We start from the raw sequence: 20,021 nt of genomic DNA on the forward strand, positions 1-20,021 counted from the left end.
TATATCAGGAGAGATTTGATAAATTCCGCAAGATAGAAAACTTGTAATTCCTTTAGATATTTAAGGTATAAAAATCTATCCAAAGTAGATATCTCTTTTCAAATTGTATAACATCATAGAACTGTTACTACTGCTGGTAGTCAGCTGTTGCTTTTTAACTATATTCCTATATTCTTTGATAACATAGAATAAACATATTTTATTATTACAGTTCATTCTGACAATATAAATGTAATGTGGACCCTATATTTAAGGTTGTTAGTTTAATCATTAATCATACCTGAGTTAGTTCATTAATATCTATAAGTCCGTTACTGTCTGCATCAAAATTTTTAAACATCTGATCCACCAACAGCTTCTTCCGAGATATGTCATCGCCATTAGGATTTTCATTTTCTTGCGTGATATATTTTTGATTTTGTAAATCTAAAAGCATGCTTTTCATCTTGCTGTATACATTGGTCCTGCAGTTATCCCCTGTAACAAAAGAACTAAGTTATTTTCAGAGCAATATTTTTGAAAATAAATAACATGAATATTTAGGAGTTGGTAGTATATGAACTTTCTGATTTTTCATACTTTATAACTTGGATAAGGGAAAAAGATATACTATTACCAAGGACAGATAGAAAACTCTCATTTCTGTCAAATTTAATAACATATTTACTGAGGTTTCTCTGTTTAAAAGGTATTGATGATTTGGGTTACATGGAAAACACAATAGCTTCACCGGAGTTTAAATCTCTATTCTCCAGAAATATGGTCAGTGAAATGAACCATCCAAGGCAAAGGGATACATTGTACTTCATTCTGCATTTAATTAAACTCATTTATATCTGGCTCCAAAAGATGATACCATATGTTAACTCTAAAATGTGTTCTAGATATTGGATTTATTTTGAGGAAATTCCTCTCACATTTTTTTCTTCAAATTCTGTCTACTCTTAGTGGCATATTAAGATCATATTAGCATTCTTCCAAAAGTCTATTCTTACTGCTCTGATATTCATTTCTCTCCTTTTACAGCACTCAGTGTGCAGCATAACATACATTTGGACTTTGCATCTTAAAGCTTTAACTTTGCAAACCTTTTATCCCGGGGAAAGTATAATCATACTGTGGGCAACCTGCATTACAGATGTTCAGTGTCCCCATGTAACACCCCATGCATTACTAAGAATATCATATCAAACAACAGCAATTTCTTAGATGACTGTCCTTTTCTCAAAAAATTAAACAAAAACAAAACTGCTAAAATGTCATAATATCTCTACATAATTATCTTACAGAGCATTTTGGTTACAATGGTCCTGCGATGATATGTTTACAGATAGTGTATTGAAATCAAATGCGTACTGTTGCCAGCAAGTGTGATATAAAATATATTATACAAAGATACAATGTACAATCCGATTTAGATATGAAACAGTAAGTGTTGTATTAGTTGAGAACATTTTAAACATTTTTAGAAAAAATCTAGCATATAATTGCTGTAAATTTTGAAAATTAGGCTTTGACAGCATCTACAAAATTAAAAGAAGATTTCTAAAGATGTTTAAAAATATGTCTGAGAAACCTGGGGTTGAAAACAGTATTTGAAGTCTCATTCTCTCTCAAGAGAAGGCAGAAAACAATCTGTTCTGGAGAGATGAGAGACCATTTTCCTTATCAAAGACAGTGAAATGGCTACTGTGGTTCAGCAAATTTAGCATTTAGCAATCCTGTCCAGTGTTTTTTTTAACCGCAAGTGTAAACATGGGGGAGCAGATTAAGTCAAATCTCTGAAGAAGAATAACAGGTTTTCATGATGGCAAAGAACTCACTGCCAAGAGAAGTAATCAAACCCAGAGCCACTGCCAGCAATTTTAGTGTTTGTGAAAGGGTACAAAAGCAGCCTGCACGTGTGTGTTTGTGCATATGTGTGTGCAGTTGTGCACTCTGAGGACCCGTGGGAAAGGGGGAAAGTGCTGTGGGCTCCTCCGTGGCCCTGGTCTCTGGCATGACCATGGGCCAAGTGGAGGTGGCATCAAGCGCACATGGAGATGGCCGTGAGAAGCAGCTGGAAACAAACACTTCAATGCTGGAGATCGGAGGATGGGAGAACGTGTGGTTTATCCAATCAGTGTATGTTCTCTCTAATGAGTTTGTTCCCCAAATTGTTGATTTCCTCTGAGTTCCAGCCTTTGAGGTGGTTTCTGACAATCCAAAGAAAATAGCAAAGAAAGCTTACTGATGTTAAGGTATTCATATTCTATGAAACATATGCAAGAAACAGTTATAAAATGTGGCAAATCTTTATAAAATTTGCAACTTCAATAAAAACGTCGCTAATTTTTTAGTAACCAAAAAGGTTCATCTGTTATGAAAAGTACATTTTGTGTAGCAAAGCCTTCCTGCGTGTGCAAAACTTTATACACACGGAATCATTTTATGCCTATCAATTATAACACCCAAAGAGAAAAGCAAAGTTTTACAGATGAGAAACAAAGCCATAGACAAATAACTTGTTCACGACTCCAGAGCTGCAAAGAGCAAAGAATGGTTCGGTGCGTGGCACTGAGATGTATTCAGGGGAAGACGCGCTGACTCCCAGAGGCTGAACAGGTGAGGGAGGGCGCCGGCCTGTCTGGCTCTAGGTCAGAGGCGCGCGTTCCACGCACGGGGGAGGATTTCTTGCTCCCTTCGAGATTCTCACTTTACTTCTCTACTCATCAGAATTGGATTTTGACATTTAATGACTAAAAGTCAATCTTCACCTGCATTCAGTAAACTTGTTCAAGGGCTATCTCTTAAGTGAGGAGTGAGTATAATAAGAACTCGGCCAGGATCAGTGCTCATATTAGAAGTGCCAAAGTGCTTCCACCCTAAACAATAAAAACAAAATAAAATAACGGAGGGGCAGCAGGTAAATCTCAAGCAAGCACTGGAGAAAAGCCAAGGAATTTTTCAAGAAAGAGAGTAGGGTGAAAGTCAAATGTTTCAGAGTGAAAGTAAAGCAGTGAAACACATCTATGCGTTCTTTACTGGAGGTGATTGGTGACTTTAAAGACGTTTTTTGTTGTGTTTCATTTTACACTGCATTAGGGAATGAACGTGAAGTGCGGATTTGTAAATCTTACATACTTACTACACCCTCGCTGGCCACTGGGGACCAGAACAGGTGGCTGCTCAGAAGCCGCCCTCTGTCCCTGCCCAAGGGCGCACATATAGACCAGGCGCCCGCTCCGGCAGAGCCTCTCTGCAGGGCGGCCTGGCCACTGTGAAAATCAGGTGCGCTCCCTATGGTTAGAGCCACTGGCTCCCAGAGGCTGTGATTTGCTCTGACCTCTTTGAAAATAAACTTTTATCCCTCTTGCCATCCTTCAGTAAAAAGCACGATTCCATCAATGCAATTATTTAATCCAAAATTACGTAAGAAAATCATTTTTTAATATTCTTAGAATTTGATTACTTTGCTTCCAGTGCAATGGGGTCTGGAAACTCAATGAATGAAAGCAAATTAAATGTTTTCATTTTCAGTCCTATTCATATATTACAGTGTATATTCAAACTGTGTTTTTTCTTTGGCAACTTAACAATTGCTAATAAAATATTGTTAATATTTTAAGTAAATATTTTGTATTTGTAGCATATAGAATATATCAAAGCTTCAGTTTATTCGTTTAATATGTATATGTGAGTCAAATTTAATTCTCTAACAGTTATATCAATTAAAAGTTAAACTGCACATGAGGGGACTAAACTTAGCTCATTTAAAAATAGCCTGCACAGAGTTAAAATAGAGAGCTTTAATATCTACTTAAATGTAAAATAGAAACCGGTAAATTATACTGTTTCACGATGTTTACTTCAGTGTATTGCAGTTATGCATAAAGTTAATACGCGCTCACTCTGCACACTCCACGTGGGAGGTTTGGTCGTGCTAACATTCGTACGGTGACTCATGAGGCAAGACATTCAAGAGTCACGGTTTATCTTAAGAAAACAATGTACTGACTGCTCTTCGAGAATGGCCTAGATGCCCGGCCCTTCACAGGCAGAGCCTTCCCCACCTCAGTGAGCCCACGCCAGAATGGGGCCGTCGGTGACGCCACGTTGAGGAGGAACCCTCACAGTGCGCCGCTGATGTGCTGCATGGGATTGGTAGGGTCCTCGGTGGGTGCTGTGCAGCCTGTGGCTTTGCCCGGTGTGCAGGGACCTGTGTCTCCCACTCCAGCACTGCTGGCCTGAAGGCCTCTGCGCTCTGCTCCTCCCGCCTTCCTCCCCTGCCCTTGACTACCACTGATCGTAAGGCTTACAACGTTTCGCCTTGGCCAGGATATCTCATAGCTGCAGCCATGTAATACGTAGCTTTTCCAGATTGGCTTCTTTCACTCAACGGTGTGCATTTAAGTTTCCAGCATACATCCATGGCTTGATAGCTGATTTCTTGTTTGTGTTGAATAGAATTTCACTGTGTGGATGAACTACATACAGCTTATACATGCACCTTGGTTGTTTTCCAGTTTAGGTAATTATTCATATAGCTGCTCTCAGAATCTCTCTGCTGTTTGGGGTATGTACATATGCTTTTAACTCACAGGGGTGCATTTTAGGGAACAGGATTTCTGGATTCCATGGAAACACTATGCTCACTGTTGTAGGACCCTGCCGACCTGCCCTCTCAGGGCTCTGCCACGGACATGCCTACCAGAGAATGGACACTCTCCTTGCTCCCATCCGGGCAGCACCACTGTGCTCTGGGTCTCAGTGTTCCCTCGACCTGATACATCTATTTACCCATGTGCCTTTACCTCACGGTTGTCTGGGGGACTTTAAGTTCGTGAATGATTGTTTCACAGTAGACTTTGGTTCCTATCCTCTTCCCTCAAGTTCTACACACAAATATTCAATTTTTAAATAAAAATTACATGTAATACCACACACACATTCTTGAACTGTTAAAGATAGATGCCTAAAAGCACAATTAATTTGATTGACATGCTTACTGATTAATTTTAAGAACCAATCTTACAGGACATAGCATTGGAATATTATGAGCTATAAATCCATTCTCCAAAACATGTTGTTATTTAGGATATAAATATCACATTGCTACTGATAACTGTCTTTAAATTTACCCAAACAGAAACCAAAATGGGTTAGATTTTCTAGCTTGGCAGATGCGATTATGTATTCGAATTTCAGTAAAGGTGTTTTATTATCCAGGTCATTTTGCTATCTTAACCCTGAGAGAACACTAATGAAAACGCTTTTGAGGGTTACATGCATCCAATGTGACCTGCTTTGCATCCAGCGTACAGATTGGCCGTTAATCCTTCCCTCCCACATTCTCACCAACACAGAGGCACAAAGCAAAACGGTAGAGCTGCTGGCAGGAAACACACACTAAAATAACCCACAGCAGTGTTTCAGTTGATAATCTATATGCCTGGGAATCTAGATGAAGAATACAAATGTGCTTTATCCCAAGCAACTTCAACATTCAATATTAAACATAACAACAACTGGTCAACTGCATGTTTTAATGCTCAATGAATTTAATGGAATTTCAATCATTGTCCTTATAGTAAAATTCATGAAACTATAATAGTTATATGAAAAGACATGTCTTCTACAGAATGTAAGAGAGCCAGTATTATTAACCAGGTGGTGATTAAGTTATTTTGTACTTAATATTGCTTCCATAGGACAACTTATCTATGAATAATTTGTACACTGTGTGCAAGGTTCTCCTTTTTACAATTCTACAACTGCTCTTAACATGTGAATTCATTAAGTCATATATTACACCACATAAGTCTCAGAGTTCTGGTCGTAGCAGCCTATTGTTCACAGAAGTTTTTACTTTTGATTTATATTTGTTTGGATTTTATTACTTCTAGAATATATGTAATATCTTTAATTTTTAAGAATTTCACAACAGTTATTTAAAACATTTACCAGATTACAAAAAGTAAATCCATCACTGCATCAAATATAGTTAAAACTAAAATTCATCCTATTAATTATAGGCCTTTACATGCTCTGGAACACTACATAAACTTTTCACTAATTGTGTTACACACAAATATGTGGCTGGAAATGAAAATATTATTTGCAGTTATGTTGTAGCTCCATGTGCAAGCTCTCTGCATCTATAAAATTGCAAGCATGTAACTCAGCTGTAGTCCAATATTTATATAGTAATTACTGTGTGCTGGTGTTGTCCTAAGTATTTTACAGGTACTGGTTCATTCAATCATTTTAACTGATTCCAAGAAGGAACTATAATCTCTATACTATATGCTTGAAAACACAATGGCCCCAGTAATAGATGGGCTCAGTGTCTGAACTGGCATGAAGGGCTCAGGAACTTGTAACCCTAGATTTGTAGGCTCACATATCAGAAGTTAATTCTGAAATTTCTTGATGTATGGAGAACTCCCAAGGTGCATCCATTTGTCATGTGAGAAGATAAAAATTCCATTTTTCTTTCATCTTTTTCTTTCTTTCTTTTTTCCAAATATTTGTAAATTCTAAACAGAATTTTTAATCTCCTGGGAACTGCCTGCATGTATGTAATTGGATATCCATCCTCAGTAGTAATCATATTTTCCCTCTCTTCTATATTGGTACAGAAATTTCTTTTCCTTGACAAGATTTTTAACTATCTAACAATTACTGGAGCGACCACATAATAATGAAACATGACTCACCAAGTCTAAAGATCACTATTTTGTATGCATTTTAAAACACTGCTTCAAAACTTCTCATTCAAATGGTGACCCAATTCCAAGACAGACTTGGTAATTACAGCTTCAGAGACACAGTGCAATCCACCTTCCCCAAACCAGGTAGTAAGCAACTATTAGGCATAGAATCTTGGTCAAGATGGCCAAATCAAAGCAAACTTAAATGCAAGTTTCATACTTAGAAGGAGGCTTAGGTTACGGTTAATTTCTTCCTGGAGTTAATCCAAACCCTCTAGGTCATTTGGCCAGTTTGTGGTTAAAAGTTCCCAGTTATGAGGAGCTCAGGAGCTGAGGGAGTGGCTGGAGAGGAGGAACCCAGGGGCCAGCAGCAATGCCCCCCACCCCACCCACCTCTGGCCACTTCACCGCACAGATACCAGGATCCACACTGCAGAGGCACAGGGGGTCATAAAGGCCCTTATCCTGAGCTCCAGAAGACAGAGCAGAAGTGAACAACAGAGAGAGGGCCTCTCTCAGGCTCCCTAATGAAAACTGAAGCCACTGGAAAAGTGAAGAGAATCTCTGCAATGAAGGCACACCAGACCACCGTACTTGGTAAGTTGGAGGGATCACCACCTCCCATCCGAACCTGCACTATCTTCAGGGGAAGGGCAGCTGGAACCTGCAGTAGATCCTTGCAGAGTTCAACCCTGCAGGAGGACAGGGAGCTCAATTTGGGACTTGCAGCCACAAATCTGCCTGAATCTCACGGGTCTGCGACTGGCTTGCTGAGACTCACTGACTTATATCTGCACACGGCTGCCCACGTTCTCTATTGTGACAGCAGAGACATTTTTATTTTTATTTTCAAAGTTATTTTTCTCTTATTTTAAATTTTACTTTTGAATTTTTTCTTCTCTTTTCAAATTATTTTTCTTATTTTTCTTTTTTTCTTTCTCTCTCTCCGTCACTCTCTCTCCCACACTCTTCTTCATCTCCCTTTGTGTTCCTGTTCCCATCCTAATTCGGATTTCTTTTTTCTTTCTTCTCCCTTTTCCTTCTCTCAATTGTCATTAGTTTTAAAGGAACATGAATACAGTTTCTAGCTTCCCTATTGCTGTTAGGTTGTTCTGTTCTTGTCTTTGTTCTTTCGTTGTATCTTTTCCTCTTGTCTTCAACAGTTTTCGTGATCTTCCTGTGTCCCCTGGTCTCACTTCTAACCTTTCCTATCCTTCTACCTATCCATTCTTCCCTCCCCAACCCCTTCTAAGTCCCCATCTCAAAGGGTAAAGTTGCTATTTTGAAGAGTTTATTTACTATAAACATATTTTGGGCTGGTCCTCAATTTTGATTTAATTCACATGGTTAAAGGTGATGGATTAATAACTACCACAAATTGTCATTTACTAAGCTGTGCTTGATGCCATCGTTGGCACTGATTATATCACTTGGGCTAAGGTGTTGGGTTGATCTAATCAGTTGTCCTTCCTGGTATAATGAAAATGAGATAGCCTCAGAGTCATTAGAGGCTCAAAACCTAGGGAGCAGCTATATCTAGAAGACACCTCTGAGAAGCAATGATTCTGTAAGGCTTCTAAACACAAGCAACAGAGATACTTACAATAAGCAAAATTGAAGTATCAGCCCAGGAATTAAACCAAAAACAGCACCGACAACAAAAATAGAAATGAGAAGACAGCTAAGAAAGGTGCAAACCCAGCCTTCCAGCTCACTAAAGGCAAATTTAAGGGGAAACAAGGTGAAAAAGTCTGATAATCAACCACCTGGACACCCTGAACTGATAGCACAGGAAGTAACACAACAGATGAATGAGGCGCTAGAAAAATTTAAAACAGAAAGAATTTCCCAGATAAAAGCTCCCAGTTATAAGCATAAATATGTCCTTTCCTGGTCATTGAAAATCTTAGTCAAGAGTTCATGCATGTCTTGGCTGGTAATGTCTTAACCACTCTGTCCGCATTAAGCCACTTCTCCAGCTCCTCATGCTGAGAACAAGGCTGCAGTCCCAGATCTGGTCCCTGCAGGGTGCAACAGAATCAGACTCCCCAGTTCTGGGCCCTCTCCAGGGCCAACACTGGTTTACCTGCCTATGTACTCTTCCTGTTTGGGTTCTAGCCCTTCTACAAATTCAAGTGCTTCTGTTTTCTGGGGATGCAGGGGATGCTACCAGTCCTCCCAACTTGGCCAAACTGTGAAAAAAAGTAATTTTTCCCTTTCTGTGGTCTAATCTCTGGACAGGCCAGTGAATACAGAGTCAGAGGTCAGATTCAGGCTGGCGCCCAGGAACAAGTTTAACAGTTAATGTTACAAGAGGAAAAATTCTCAGCAAGACGTATACGTGCTATTCTCTACTAGTGGATGATTCTTGGGAAATTTGCAGATATCTCCAAGAGTGAAGCCCCTAGTTAGCTCTGAAATTGCAAACACTGCTCACATTATTAAATGCCACATACTGGGGACACCTGGTTATGTGTAACCTTCGTGCCAATGAGCACTGCTTCTGCTTCCTGCTAGCTTCAATCCTCGGCATTACACATGCCATAGACATATGACACGATTTGAGATTTTCTTTTCCTCACAAAAGACAAATGGGGAATATCTTAATGCGCGCTCTCTTGAGATCATGAATAATATTAGAAGGAGAGCTCACCATGAACTCAACCAGAGACATCGAGGAAGTAAAAAGCAGACAAACTCTCCCTGTGGGAGATGAGCTGGAGAAGCGTGACTGACCTTTGGAAGTTACTGCTTTGATTGTACAGCCACTCACTGAAAGTGGGCAGATCAGACGGGCAGCAGGTAGATATACAGGAACCAATAAACTAATTTTTAAATTAGATAAGTATGAGGCGAGTGTGGGTTGCAGAAGCCTTGACTAGAGGACAGGAGACAGTCTGGCAGTTTGGAAGTGCTGTAGCTCAGCAGAACATGAGAGTCTGGTAAATCGGACAGGGAAGTCAACGGAGAATATGTGACAGTAGCATTGATAAAGGAGGGCGCCTGTGAAGTGGGAAGTGAGGTTCACTGGGGTCCGATTGTGACCCTGCACACGGCTGAAGAGGACGGTGCCACAGACTTTAAACAAGCTGCTAAAATAGTAACGCGTCTGCGCAAGAGGGAAGGACAGCAGTTAATTACACGAGCTATGTGCTAAAATCTACTTCCTGATTAGGAAGCAACATGATCTAACTGCTGCATATTAGCTTGGCAAACATGACGAAATAAAGACAGTGTCCTTGTCTGAACTGTGTAAGTTTTCTGTCCGAGCTGACCTACGGCTTAGTTTTCACCACAGGCAAAGAATGTGTGCGTGGGTGTGTGCAACAAGTGCTGGCGGAACAATGCCAGGGGTTATATTGAACAATAGCGCAGCAAGAGTGTGTGCAAAGTGGCATTCCCTTGATGTCGCATGGACTTCATTTCCATAGAAGGCTATGTATTGCATTATCAAAAACAACTTCCGAGTAACTGGTACCATGGAATGTTGCTATTTCACTAACTGATCTTTCTTATATCAATCTTGCCACCATCTAAATGCATACAACCTGCATATATCTTTACTTCAGAAAATTAATAGAAAATGTATGAAATTTCCAATGTCAATATAGACAATAATGTAAAGTTCACCTTACGAAGAAATAGCAAAAGAGAATCATTTAAGGTATTGGACTTTTCGCATAAGTCTACAATTGAAAATGAATTACAAAACCTTTGTTTTTGAAGTCATTCATTTTTCACAAATGAGTCATAGAATTATTTCCTAAATATATTTTAAAATAATGCCTGCATTTCAGGTTTCTGAGGAGCCTGGGGTTGTGGCGCACACCTGTGATCCCAGCACAGGGCGGGCTGAGGCAGGAGGATTACCTTGAATTCGAGGCCAGCCTGGGTTATGTAGTGAGACTTTGTCTCAAAAAAACAAACAAATAAACAAAACAAAAACAATCAAGTTTCCGAGAAGAGAGAAGAACTAAGATTTTGTGTTTATGTGTACTCTAACATTACTATTTTTTTATTTCTTGCTTTAGTTGCCCATTTACAGAGAGTGGAAACAAAACAGTACTTTCTTTGATACTGCTACATATTTATGTATAAGCATCTATAAGCTAATGTAAATTCTATAACAGCTTCATTAAATTGTATTTTCAAATTAGTTTTATTTCACTTTAGAATTAATAATTAAGATAAATGACATTAGTTTATAGAATTTTTGTCTAATGATTTTTGTGTGATGTAAATTTTGCTCAGGCAATATCATCATTTCTAGTATAGTTTGATAAATAAGTTTCAAAACAATATTAAGCATCATCAATGAAAAATTCCTTATTAGTTATAGCATGACGTTCAAGGTTAACTGATTCTAGCCTTTCATCACCTTTGAGGTATTTTACTCCTCTGTGAATTTTAGATAACTGATAGTGATGAACAACAATTTTTGTCTACAGACATGAATATGAATTTTGACCAGACAAGGTCAATTAACTACATTCTATGGAAAAAAAAACAGGTTTATTTCTATTCTAGGTTTATTTTCACAATTTTTTACCCCACATAAATTTGACTCTTTTCCTTATTTGAAGTAATTATGACATCTGTCCATTTTCATAATAAATGAGCTAATTAAAATTCAAGCATGTTCATTTTATATCTGCATGGTATGCATGATTTAACCTTAAAAAATTATCCTTTAACACTCCAAATACATCATTTTTTTCTTAGAAGGAAAGAGGACTAATATATGTTCAAGGTTATGATTTTATGGACATAAGTGATGTGTATCTTTTATGAAACCTAAGTAAATGTTCATAGTGAATTCACATAGATCATTTTGTATATACCTTCAGTCTGATTGGTGAATAATGAAAAAGGAATGATATACCAAGGAAAACAAATAGAATGCATTTTAGGTTTGATTTTCCAGTTTTTAATACTCTATAAAATAAGCTTTAAATGACAGAATTCAATGACAGAAAAAAACCCTTCGTGTTTCTCAAGAAATCTCTTATATTTATGTAATCAGTTTATATAAATAGTTATTTTAGTATTTTTAATAATTGTAATATCCTTACATGGAGAAAATACTACCACTTCTGGATTACGGTGAAGAAATAGAAAAGGGGTTGTTTGGTTTTTTGTTTGGTACTGGGGATCGAACTCCGGTCCTTGTGCTTGCACAGCAGGCGGTGAAACCACTGAGCTAAATCCCTGGCCCAAAAAGGGAGGTTTTAAAAAACCACACAGTGAGCAAAAATGTTAGGATCTATTTTCTGTTATTTGCTGTAGATAAAACGTATTTGGTTAAATTCAAAAGAATTTTCATATTGGTATGCACTTCTAACAGGGTAGCTTAGACTTCTGGCACCTTGTCTTGAATTTCAAAAGTGGTACCTCAGGGTACAAGAATTGGATACAAAGGTTTGGAAACAAGCATTGCCTCTGTGGAAGAAGAAATCATTTCTACCCTCAGTGGGTAGGGTACCTGGCTTGGCTTGACAGCTGAGGCACAGGCCCGACTGCACCCCACATCCTGGGCTAAGCGGGTGCCTTTCAGCAGTGTGCGTTTTGAGAGCAACCCTGCCTTCAGTGTTTTTAAGCTAGGACAGAAGTGTACTGTAAATTCTAAATTCAAGAGCACAGGTGATAAAACCAAGAGCACACTAACAGGATCATATCAAACTAAGATGCTTTTGTGAAGTAAATGAAACAATGAAGAAAGGGAGACACAACTTGTAGAATTGGAGAATAGATTTGCAAAATGCCCTTTGAACGAGAGGTTGCTACCCAGAATAAATATGTAGAACAACAGAAAAACAAAACAAAAACTCCATGAATAATCTAACTACAAGATACACACATTTCTCAAAATAATGAATTTAGATGGCTGAAAAATATATTTTTAAATGCCCAGTATCACTAATGATCAGGAAAATGCAAATCAAAATCACAATGTGAAATTACCTTACCCTAGTTACAAAGGCTCTTCTTATCAAAATCACAAAACGCCACAAATGCCAATAAGGATACAGAAAATGGGCAACTCTTATACACTATTGATTGAAGTGCAAATTAATAAGACATTACAAAAATATGTAAAGATTCCTCAAATCATTTACAATGTAACTACCCTATAATCTAGCATTCTCACCCCTTAGGATATACTCATTACATCTGGGTTAGCTGCTTTCCCATGTTTATTGCCACACTAGTGAAAAGCGCCAAAATATTGAGTCAGAGTGTCTATCAATAGATGAATGCAGGCCAGGCATGGTGGTGCGCACCTGTAATCCCACCACTAAGGAGGCTGAGGCAGGAGGACCACCAAAAATTCGAGGCCAGACTGGACTACATAATGAGTTCAGGGCCAACCTGAACTACAAAGCTGGACCTTGTCTCAAAAAACAAATGAATGCATAAAGAAAATGTGATATACAAGGTATGATCAAAAGCTACAGGGAATTATTAAGTTTTTAAAAACATGGTAAGACACCTTGCCATTAAATCCCTTCAAAACACTTGCCTCTCTTCTAACACACACACCTTATCATTCTCGCCACTTGCTGGAGCAGTTCTGGAGTCTTCTTTCGTGTCTCTCTGGTTGTGCTGCTCTAGCTGTCTCAATGTCCCAAATCGATTCGAAACATGTACCTCAGACAATCAGTCTGATGTTGAGGAAAAGCCAGAAGTTGCAGGGTGTCAGAGCAGGGGAGTGACATGGAGGAGGACACCCTGTAATATTCTTAGGACCCTGCAATTCTATTGGATGCTCTCATTCGTATATTTGCTGCACTTCGGTCATGCCTTGTAAAAACTCATGAAAGAGAACTTCCAGAACTGCTGTAGAACGCAGCAAGAACTACAGTTCAGTTACAGACAAGTGTGTCTGAAGCAAGGGGGAGAGTTTGTGGCATCCATGGCAATGTGTCTTTTGCTGAAACAATGTTTTATTTGAACATTCACCATGTATTTTGCTTACATCTTGCAAATACACTGTCAGCCAGATAGAATAAAATCCTGGCATTTGAAGCAACTGGATGGAACTGGAGAACATTATGTTGAGTGAAATAAACCAGACACAGAAAAATACCTTATACTGTCTTCTCACTCACTTGCATTACCTTTACAAAAGCATTCTTTGGAAAGCACAAATTTTGGTCCTTAAAAGAATTATAAAATTCTTTAATTGAAAAATGAAGTTTATCTCAAAAGTTTCTGTGAAGTCATCTCAGTACTTGACTGTACAATTTGGAGACAGTTGAGTGCAGGGAAAAGACCCAGGAAAGATAGTGCTGCCCCGTGAACCATATTAACCTCCTGCAAGTGGACTCTTAGAGATCTACCCTCCATCTTCCAACCATTAAAAGAGGTAAAATCAGTCTATTTCACTCAACATACTGAGCGATGCCTTTGGAATCTTACCTTCAAACTTACTTCTGCCAAATACTTTGTTTCTGTAGGTTTGCTTATTGTTTATTGCTCCACTTTCATGCTAACTATTATGCAATTCACACATGCTTTTTCCTATTGTAGTGCTTGCTCTGGGTATTTTATCATACACGTTTGTGGCATAAATACCTTTTATTCTTTTCTCTGCCTTTGATAAATTTATTTAAAATTCTATTCATTAGCAGACCAAACATTTTATGAGCTTATTGTACTCTAATTTTATTAGAGCCTTCAGAGGCCGAAGACCTTTGCCCCCATTGGCACTCTTCTATCCTGGCTTTTTAACATTTAAAGTGTGCTTTTGCTCCACACAAATCACTGCTGGCTAACTCAGGTGTCCTTTACTACTTACCTGAATTTTAGCATCGATTTTCTAACTAGCTAAAGCTTTACTCTGTTTTCAAACTTAAATTCAATCCTATTTCCATATAATAGTTAAAGTAATCTAATAAGTTAATATTTTGGATATCTTCAGTCCTTAAAACCTTTAAAGAAAAACACTATTTCTTTCTATATTAAGTCCAAACACAATGGTGCAGTAATTCTTTTCATCATTCCATTAACTCCTCATGTCTAATGTACTTACTTCAGATATTCTGAAGTTTCTCAATGTGGAATTGGCTTCTTGGCTATGTTATTTTAGCAGAGATTTTGTCCATCTATTCAGCAAGTCCATGACTCCAAAGCATACTGCAGAGGCACAGTGAGCAGCAGACTTGCTCACATTGGTTAGATAGCCATATACATAATACAATTACTGTAAGGTTCCCTAATGTCCTGGGAACTACTTAATTATATTCAACACAACACTTAATTCTGCCAAAGCAATAGTTTGTTTATTTTAATTTGGTTTTAATCACTTAAAGAACCACTGATTACCATATTTGCACTGTTAGCTATTCTTGCACAACAATGACGTTTCTCCAAAGTTAAGAATTGAACTACGTATGCAGCCAAATCAGATCCATTCTGATAATTATATTTCAATTATAATGTACAAAGAATAGTGTCACAAAAAATGGATTTTAAAACAAAAGGGTGTGTTCTGGATAATGTTTTATAAGCGCTCTGTTAGGATGCAAATATATTTTAATGAATACAACACACTGAAGGAGATGGTATCACTTTTCTCATAAATAGTGAAGTCTACCTGATGGCTCACTAAGATGGCATCTTTTGAAGGTTTTTCTATTGAAAATATTTCAATTGTATAGATGCCAGGAATATTACAGAAACAATAAAATTATAACTGCAATGAAAATATGTTTTGTTGAGATTTGAATTCCCTTTGACCCCAAATTATGTCTGTCACTCCTTAGCAGTTAATAGATGCTCCAGGCAAAGCATTTTATATTACATAAGGCTTAATTCCTATCATCAAAGTGAAAGCTAAACTCCTCATATCCCTCATTATATTTATGTTTCTCAGTGTCTTACACACACAAACACACATACACATTAACCTTTATAATTCTAAAAGTATCTAGTGCCATTGATACTATTGCTTTCATATTGCAAATTCAGTAATTTCAGCATACAGGGATTACATCACTTAATCAGTGTGATGAGCTGAAGATATGGTAGAGCTGAAATTCCATTTCAAGTAGCAGATTTCAGACTCTGCCATTTACAGCCAGGCATTGTGAACAACATTCTATTATAGCCTCTGGTTCTGGAAGGAGTTACTTTCCAGTCTATGAAATACAGAAATGCACCCAAAATCAGAGAAAACACAAAATCTTAGTGTGAAAAGTTTATCAACTTTTATCTTAACTGTAGATCTTTTGCTAGGTTAGCATTTTGTGAAGGGTAAAAAATGTGTACAATAATTTTAGGAAAAGTATTTGTCATTCATGGGAACATAGAGATTAAAAGTAATTTCAAAATCTATTAGTCTACACAGTGGTTCTCACATTGTAGCCCAATTGCAAACTCCCATCTCCAATCAAGACTTAATTAATCAGAAATGTGAGTTATGTTGGCCAACAGTCTCTGTTTCGATAAGTTCTTCAGGTGAATACTTATGTGGATAATCACTGTTTTAGAACTCAAAGAAGTAATGCAGGGCAGGGCCCACTTAAACGGGTAGGAGCTCAGCAAGTCCTCCTCTTTGGAGGAGCTCTGAGCTTTTACCATAGCATGCATTCAGGTGCAAAAATGTTTTAATAATATGACTTAAAGAAGAAAAAAACTGAAGGATTTAATTACTAAACTGGATGAGTTAGAAAAGAAAATGGAAACTGAGGGAAAATTTAGCTAGATCTGTGAAAGATGAGGAACTGTGGTGTCATTGTAATAAAACTTTAATAAAGGTCAGGAAATGAGCCCTAAAATAGCTTTGACATTGGAACTATATGTTTTTCAATCGCTGTTCCCAGCTACCAAAAGCCAAGATTTAGAAATGAATCCTCACACTCACTCATTGTGAAGTGTGGAAGAGTCATTTGTTCTTCTGTGCTTTAGTGCTCTAAAGTTACATACTAATAACAAACCTAGTCCACACACTTTTAAAAGGGTGGAATTACGTGAAGAGTACAGCATGCAGGTAACCTGCCCACTCCCTTCCACAAAATGTTAGATTCTCCTTTACTTGAAAGGAGCAAACATCAACACTGTAATGATCTAGTTCTGAAATCAAATAAAAATATTATTTCTCTTCGTACAAGTGCTCTGAGTTAGGTATTAGTGATGTATCGATCCACTTTTAAGATACAGTGGACCCTAAAGTTACGACCTGACTGCCATACGAACAACTTGGGTTAATTAGGGTAATAGGAAATCCATCTGCCTCTTGTTATCTATGGCGTGTACCCAAGTAAACATCCAGATCTCAGCTGTATTGATTTACAACCAACTTGAGTAACAACCAGCCCTTGAGAACTGATTGAGTTCACAAGTCAAGGGTCCACTGTATTCCTCTGTGATGTTCTGATGCTTGCAAATGAAATACAAGAAAAAAAAATGGGAAGATTTTTACCTGAACTAGTTGGTAGTAGAAGCCAAGAAATTATTGAGTCAAATTACCTTGCTTTCCACCCCAATTCCCAAGCTAATTTCTCATCCATATAGTCTATATTTTCATAGAATCTGGGACTTGCCTGACACCAAGAAAGACACGGTGAAGAAAGGCATGAACAAAACTAAGCTAGTTCTCACTGCTATTCATTGCATCCCTGACTACACTGCTGAGCACTAGCACAGTTAGCCCTCACTGTCATTTTTTTTTTTTTTAGGTAACTAGTATCTTTTTCAACAATGGGTGAGCCATGGTGATAGAATGTTAAGAAATGTTGAATGCTAGACTTGGGCTAGGAAATCCAGGAGTTAAATTCCAGTCTGCATATTTAATCACTGGGCCAAGACGCAAGCCACCTGAAATACAGATGTTTACAAATAATACTGATGTATTGCCATAATGGCAATTCAAGTGATCATACAGCACTGAAACATCTGTTCAAAGATACATACAGATGTACAGAAAGGCTAAAATTGTACTTAGCTAAATGATTATTCAAATAGTGATGTCATATTTTAAAATACTAATTACAATTTTTTTAATCATTGAGATAAAAATCCTTTTTCCATCTTCATCTTGACTGTTTGCTAGGTTTCCAGATGTCATTTTTGAAAAAAGTTAATTTCTTCTTTCTGAGTAGTTAGAAGACAAAAGCATATGATACAAATTTTTCCTCTAATGGTTAATTTCATTAAATGGGATAAAATAGTCAGTAGTATACAAATTAGCTCAAACCACAGAAAAGCAAAACTTAAAGAGAAGATCAAGAGGAACGTTTCTATGAGAGCCATTTCCTCCCTGCTGCATCAGAACAAGGACAACTGCCACGTTTCTGCCCACACAGCCTGGCCAGTTTTCCCCTTCTCATATGTCAAAGGACGCTTCAGAGGCTATGTAGCTACCACTGTTAAATTTTAAAAGAATCTTTGAAAAGAGTAAACCTTCCTCAAGCTGCCAGACAGAAACGAGTATACTGATACCATCTTTCGTTTCTCAATCGAGACAAAATTGCCCTGACTTTTTTTTCCTTAAGCAGTGAAAGGTTTTAATTTAGATTTTGTTGGGGCATAGCTTTTATAAATTAGCTCTTCTAAGTGATCAAAATGGTAATTGGAAATTTAGGAAGTCCATTTATTTCAACGTTTGGTGATGTTTTAATTCAGAAATTCCATGAAAAAATGTTAGCTTAAAAATATAGACAATAAATGGTAAGCATGGCTTTAACTGGTGTTCTTCAGATAGTATAAATATCTTCAGTATGAATGGATATTTTATTTAATTCTTATAAAAACCTACATAATCACACGTAACCACATCAGTGAATTTGTGAAATGTATTTTGGTTATATTTTTAAGTAGTTGGTAAATTTATCATAATCTGAATGAATTATATTAATTTCAATTTCTTTGAAAGGAGTTTGGAACCATCAGGAACCTTTAGGAAATCATGACAAATGACAGTGGATATGTTTCATTAAGCAGCTGTAGGGATTACTATTGGGTTATGAAAAATGCTACATTTGTTGAGCGAGCCATGAAGACAACAAACGAATAAGGCAGAATTTTGCAGTCCCAGTCTTAAACATGGTTGTAAATACCCTAATGTTTGCATTTTTTTTGTTCATTCTTTCACTGTTGTTCAAGAGTAGATATTTCTAGGAAGTCAAGAATAATATGAAAATATATGATTTTTGTACAATCTGTATTATTCCTTCTTAATCTTTTTACAGCTGTAACTGACAATCAAGGAGGTTGCATGTGTGTTTATTTAGTTACTCAACAGACATGTATTCCATGAGGAAAGGAGTGGCGCCTAGCAGAATCCTCTCAGCTTTGTGCTTTCCATGGCCTGGAATTTTCTCTAAGGAAAAAATCTCCTCAAAGAAATATGGACAAGCCTCATCGCTAGACTGTTGAGAGATATCTCAAAGAGTTCATGTTCCTACTGGGAAAGCAAAATCCTGTACTCCAGACATCCTAGGTCCAAGATTTAAACTCTCTATTTAGCATAGTGCTCAGCTTTAACACACCACAATCAGGAATTTCAATATGACTGATACATTCCTGTGAAACTGTAGTTGAGCTGTACCAATTTATTACTGGATTGCATATCAATATTTATAAGTATTTTACCTAGCTAGTACAGTATGTATAATAATTTAAAAATCTCTCTGCCTAGTAGGCATTCCTGAACCCCTGCTGTGCTAGGTTGAAATGTGTGAAGGACAGATTAAAAGAGACTCCTGTTGTATCTCTTGTACTAATATGCTTCTCTCCCTCAGCAAGTAAACTGTTGGACAAGGCATTCACTGAAGATGTCTTTTCCCTTGTTTTCACTGTATCCAGGGATGAAATCTTACTTTATGATGATACTACTTAAGCCAGTGTGTGAAATCATGCAGCCACTGAAAGATCTCATTTCTATATTTACTTTTAAAAACACTCTGATGGTGTGCTAGTTTTTTTTTTTTTTTCTGAGGTGTGCTAGTGTTTACATGAATAGCAAACTATTTTAGGTGACTGTCAGCAATCTTTATTAGGACATGATGATTCTTTTGATTCTTTCTTTACGTATGGTTGAAGTTTTCAGCACCTCTAACTTTACTGCATCTGCTATGTCTAAGGTAAGTGCAGTCTTTATTAGTGGAATGAAGGTTAACTGCTCCCCATAAGCGATAGTTCTAGGATTTGATTATAGATACTCTAGTCCAAACATGTCTCTAATCAGTCAATACAAGATATAGTATATGTGTATAAGTACATGCATGATATAGATAATCACTGTCTGTATGTAACACAATGTTTATACTTATAATCCAGAGGTCACTGGCAAATGATGAGATCCACAATGCTCTCAGGAAGAATGAT

The 20,021-nt window shown here is 37.4% G+C and overlaps 1 protein-coding gene across 7 annotated transcripts in view; it reads right to left on the minus strand.

The window, feature by feature from the left end:
- The window catches only part of Fstl5 (follistatin like 5), a 742,188-nt gene that overhangs the window by 363,313 nt on the left and 358,854 nt on the right, over positions 1-20,021 (minus strand). For all 7 annotated transcript variants that reach the window (XM_087200319.1, XM_087200322.1, XM_087200323.1 and 4 more), the window contains one exon: positions 281-477. In XM_087200319.1, coding sequence (XP_087056445.1) covers positions 281-477 — 197 coding nt within the window. The remainder of the gene's footprint in view (positions 1-280; positions 478-20,021) is intronic.

The sequence above is a fragment of the Heterocephalus glaber genome, unplaced genomic scaffold (genome assembly GCF_053883595.1).
Source record: "Heterocephalus glaber isolate CG9 unplaced genomic scaffold, H.glaber_assembly_v1.0 deba00001737, whole genome shotgun sequence".
Taxonomy (NCBI): domain Eukaryota; kingdom Metazoa; phylum Chordata; class Mammalia; order Rodentia; family Bathyergidae; genus Heterocephalus; species Heterocephalus glaber.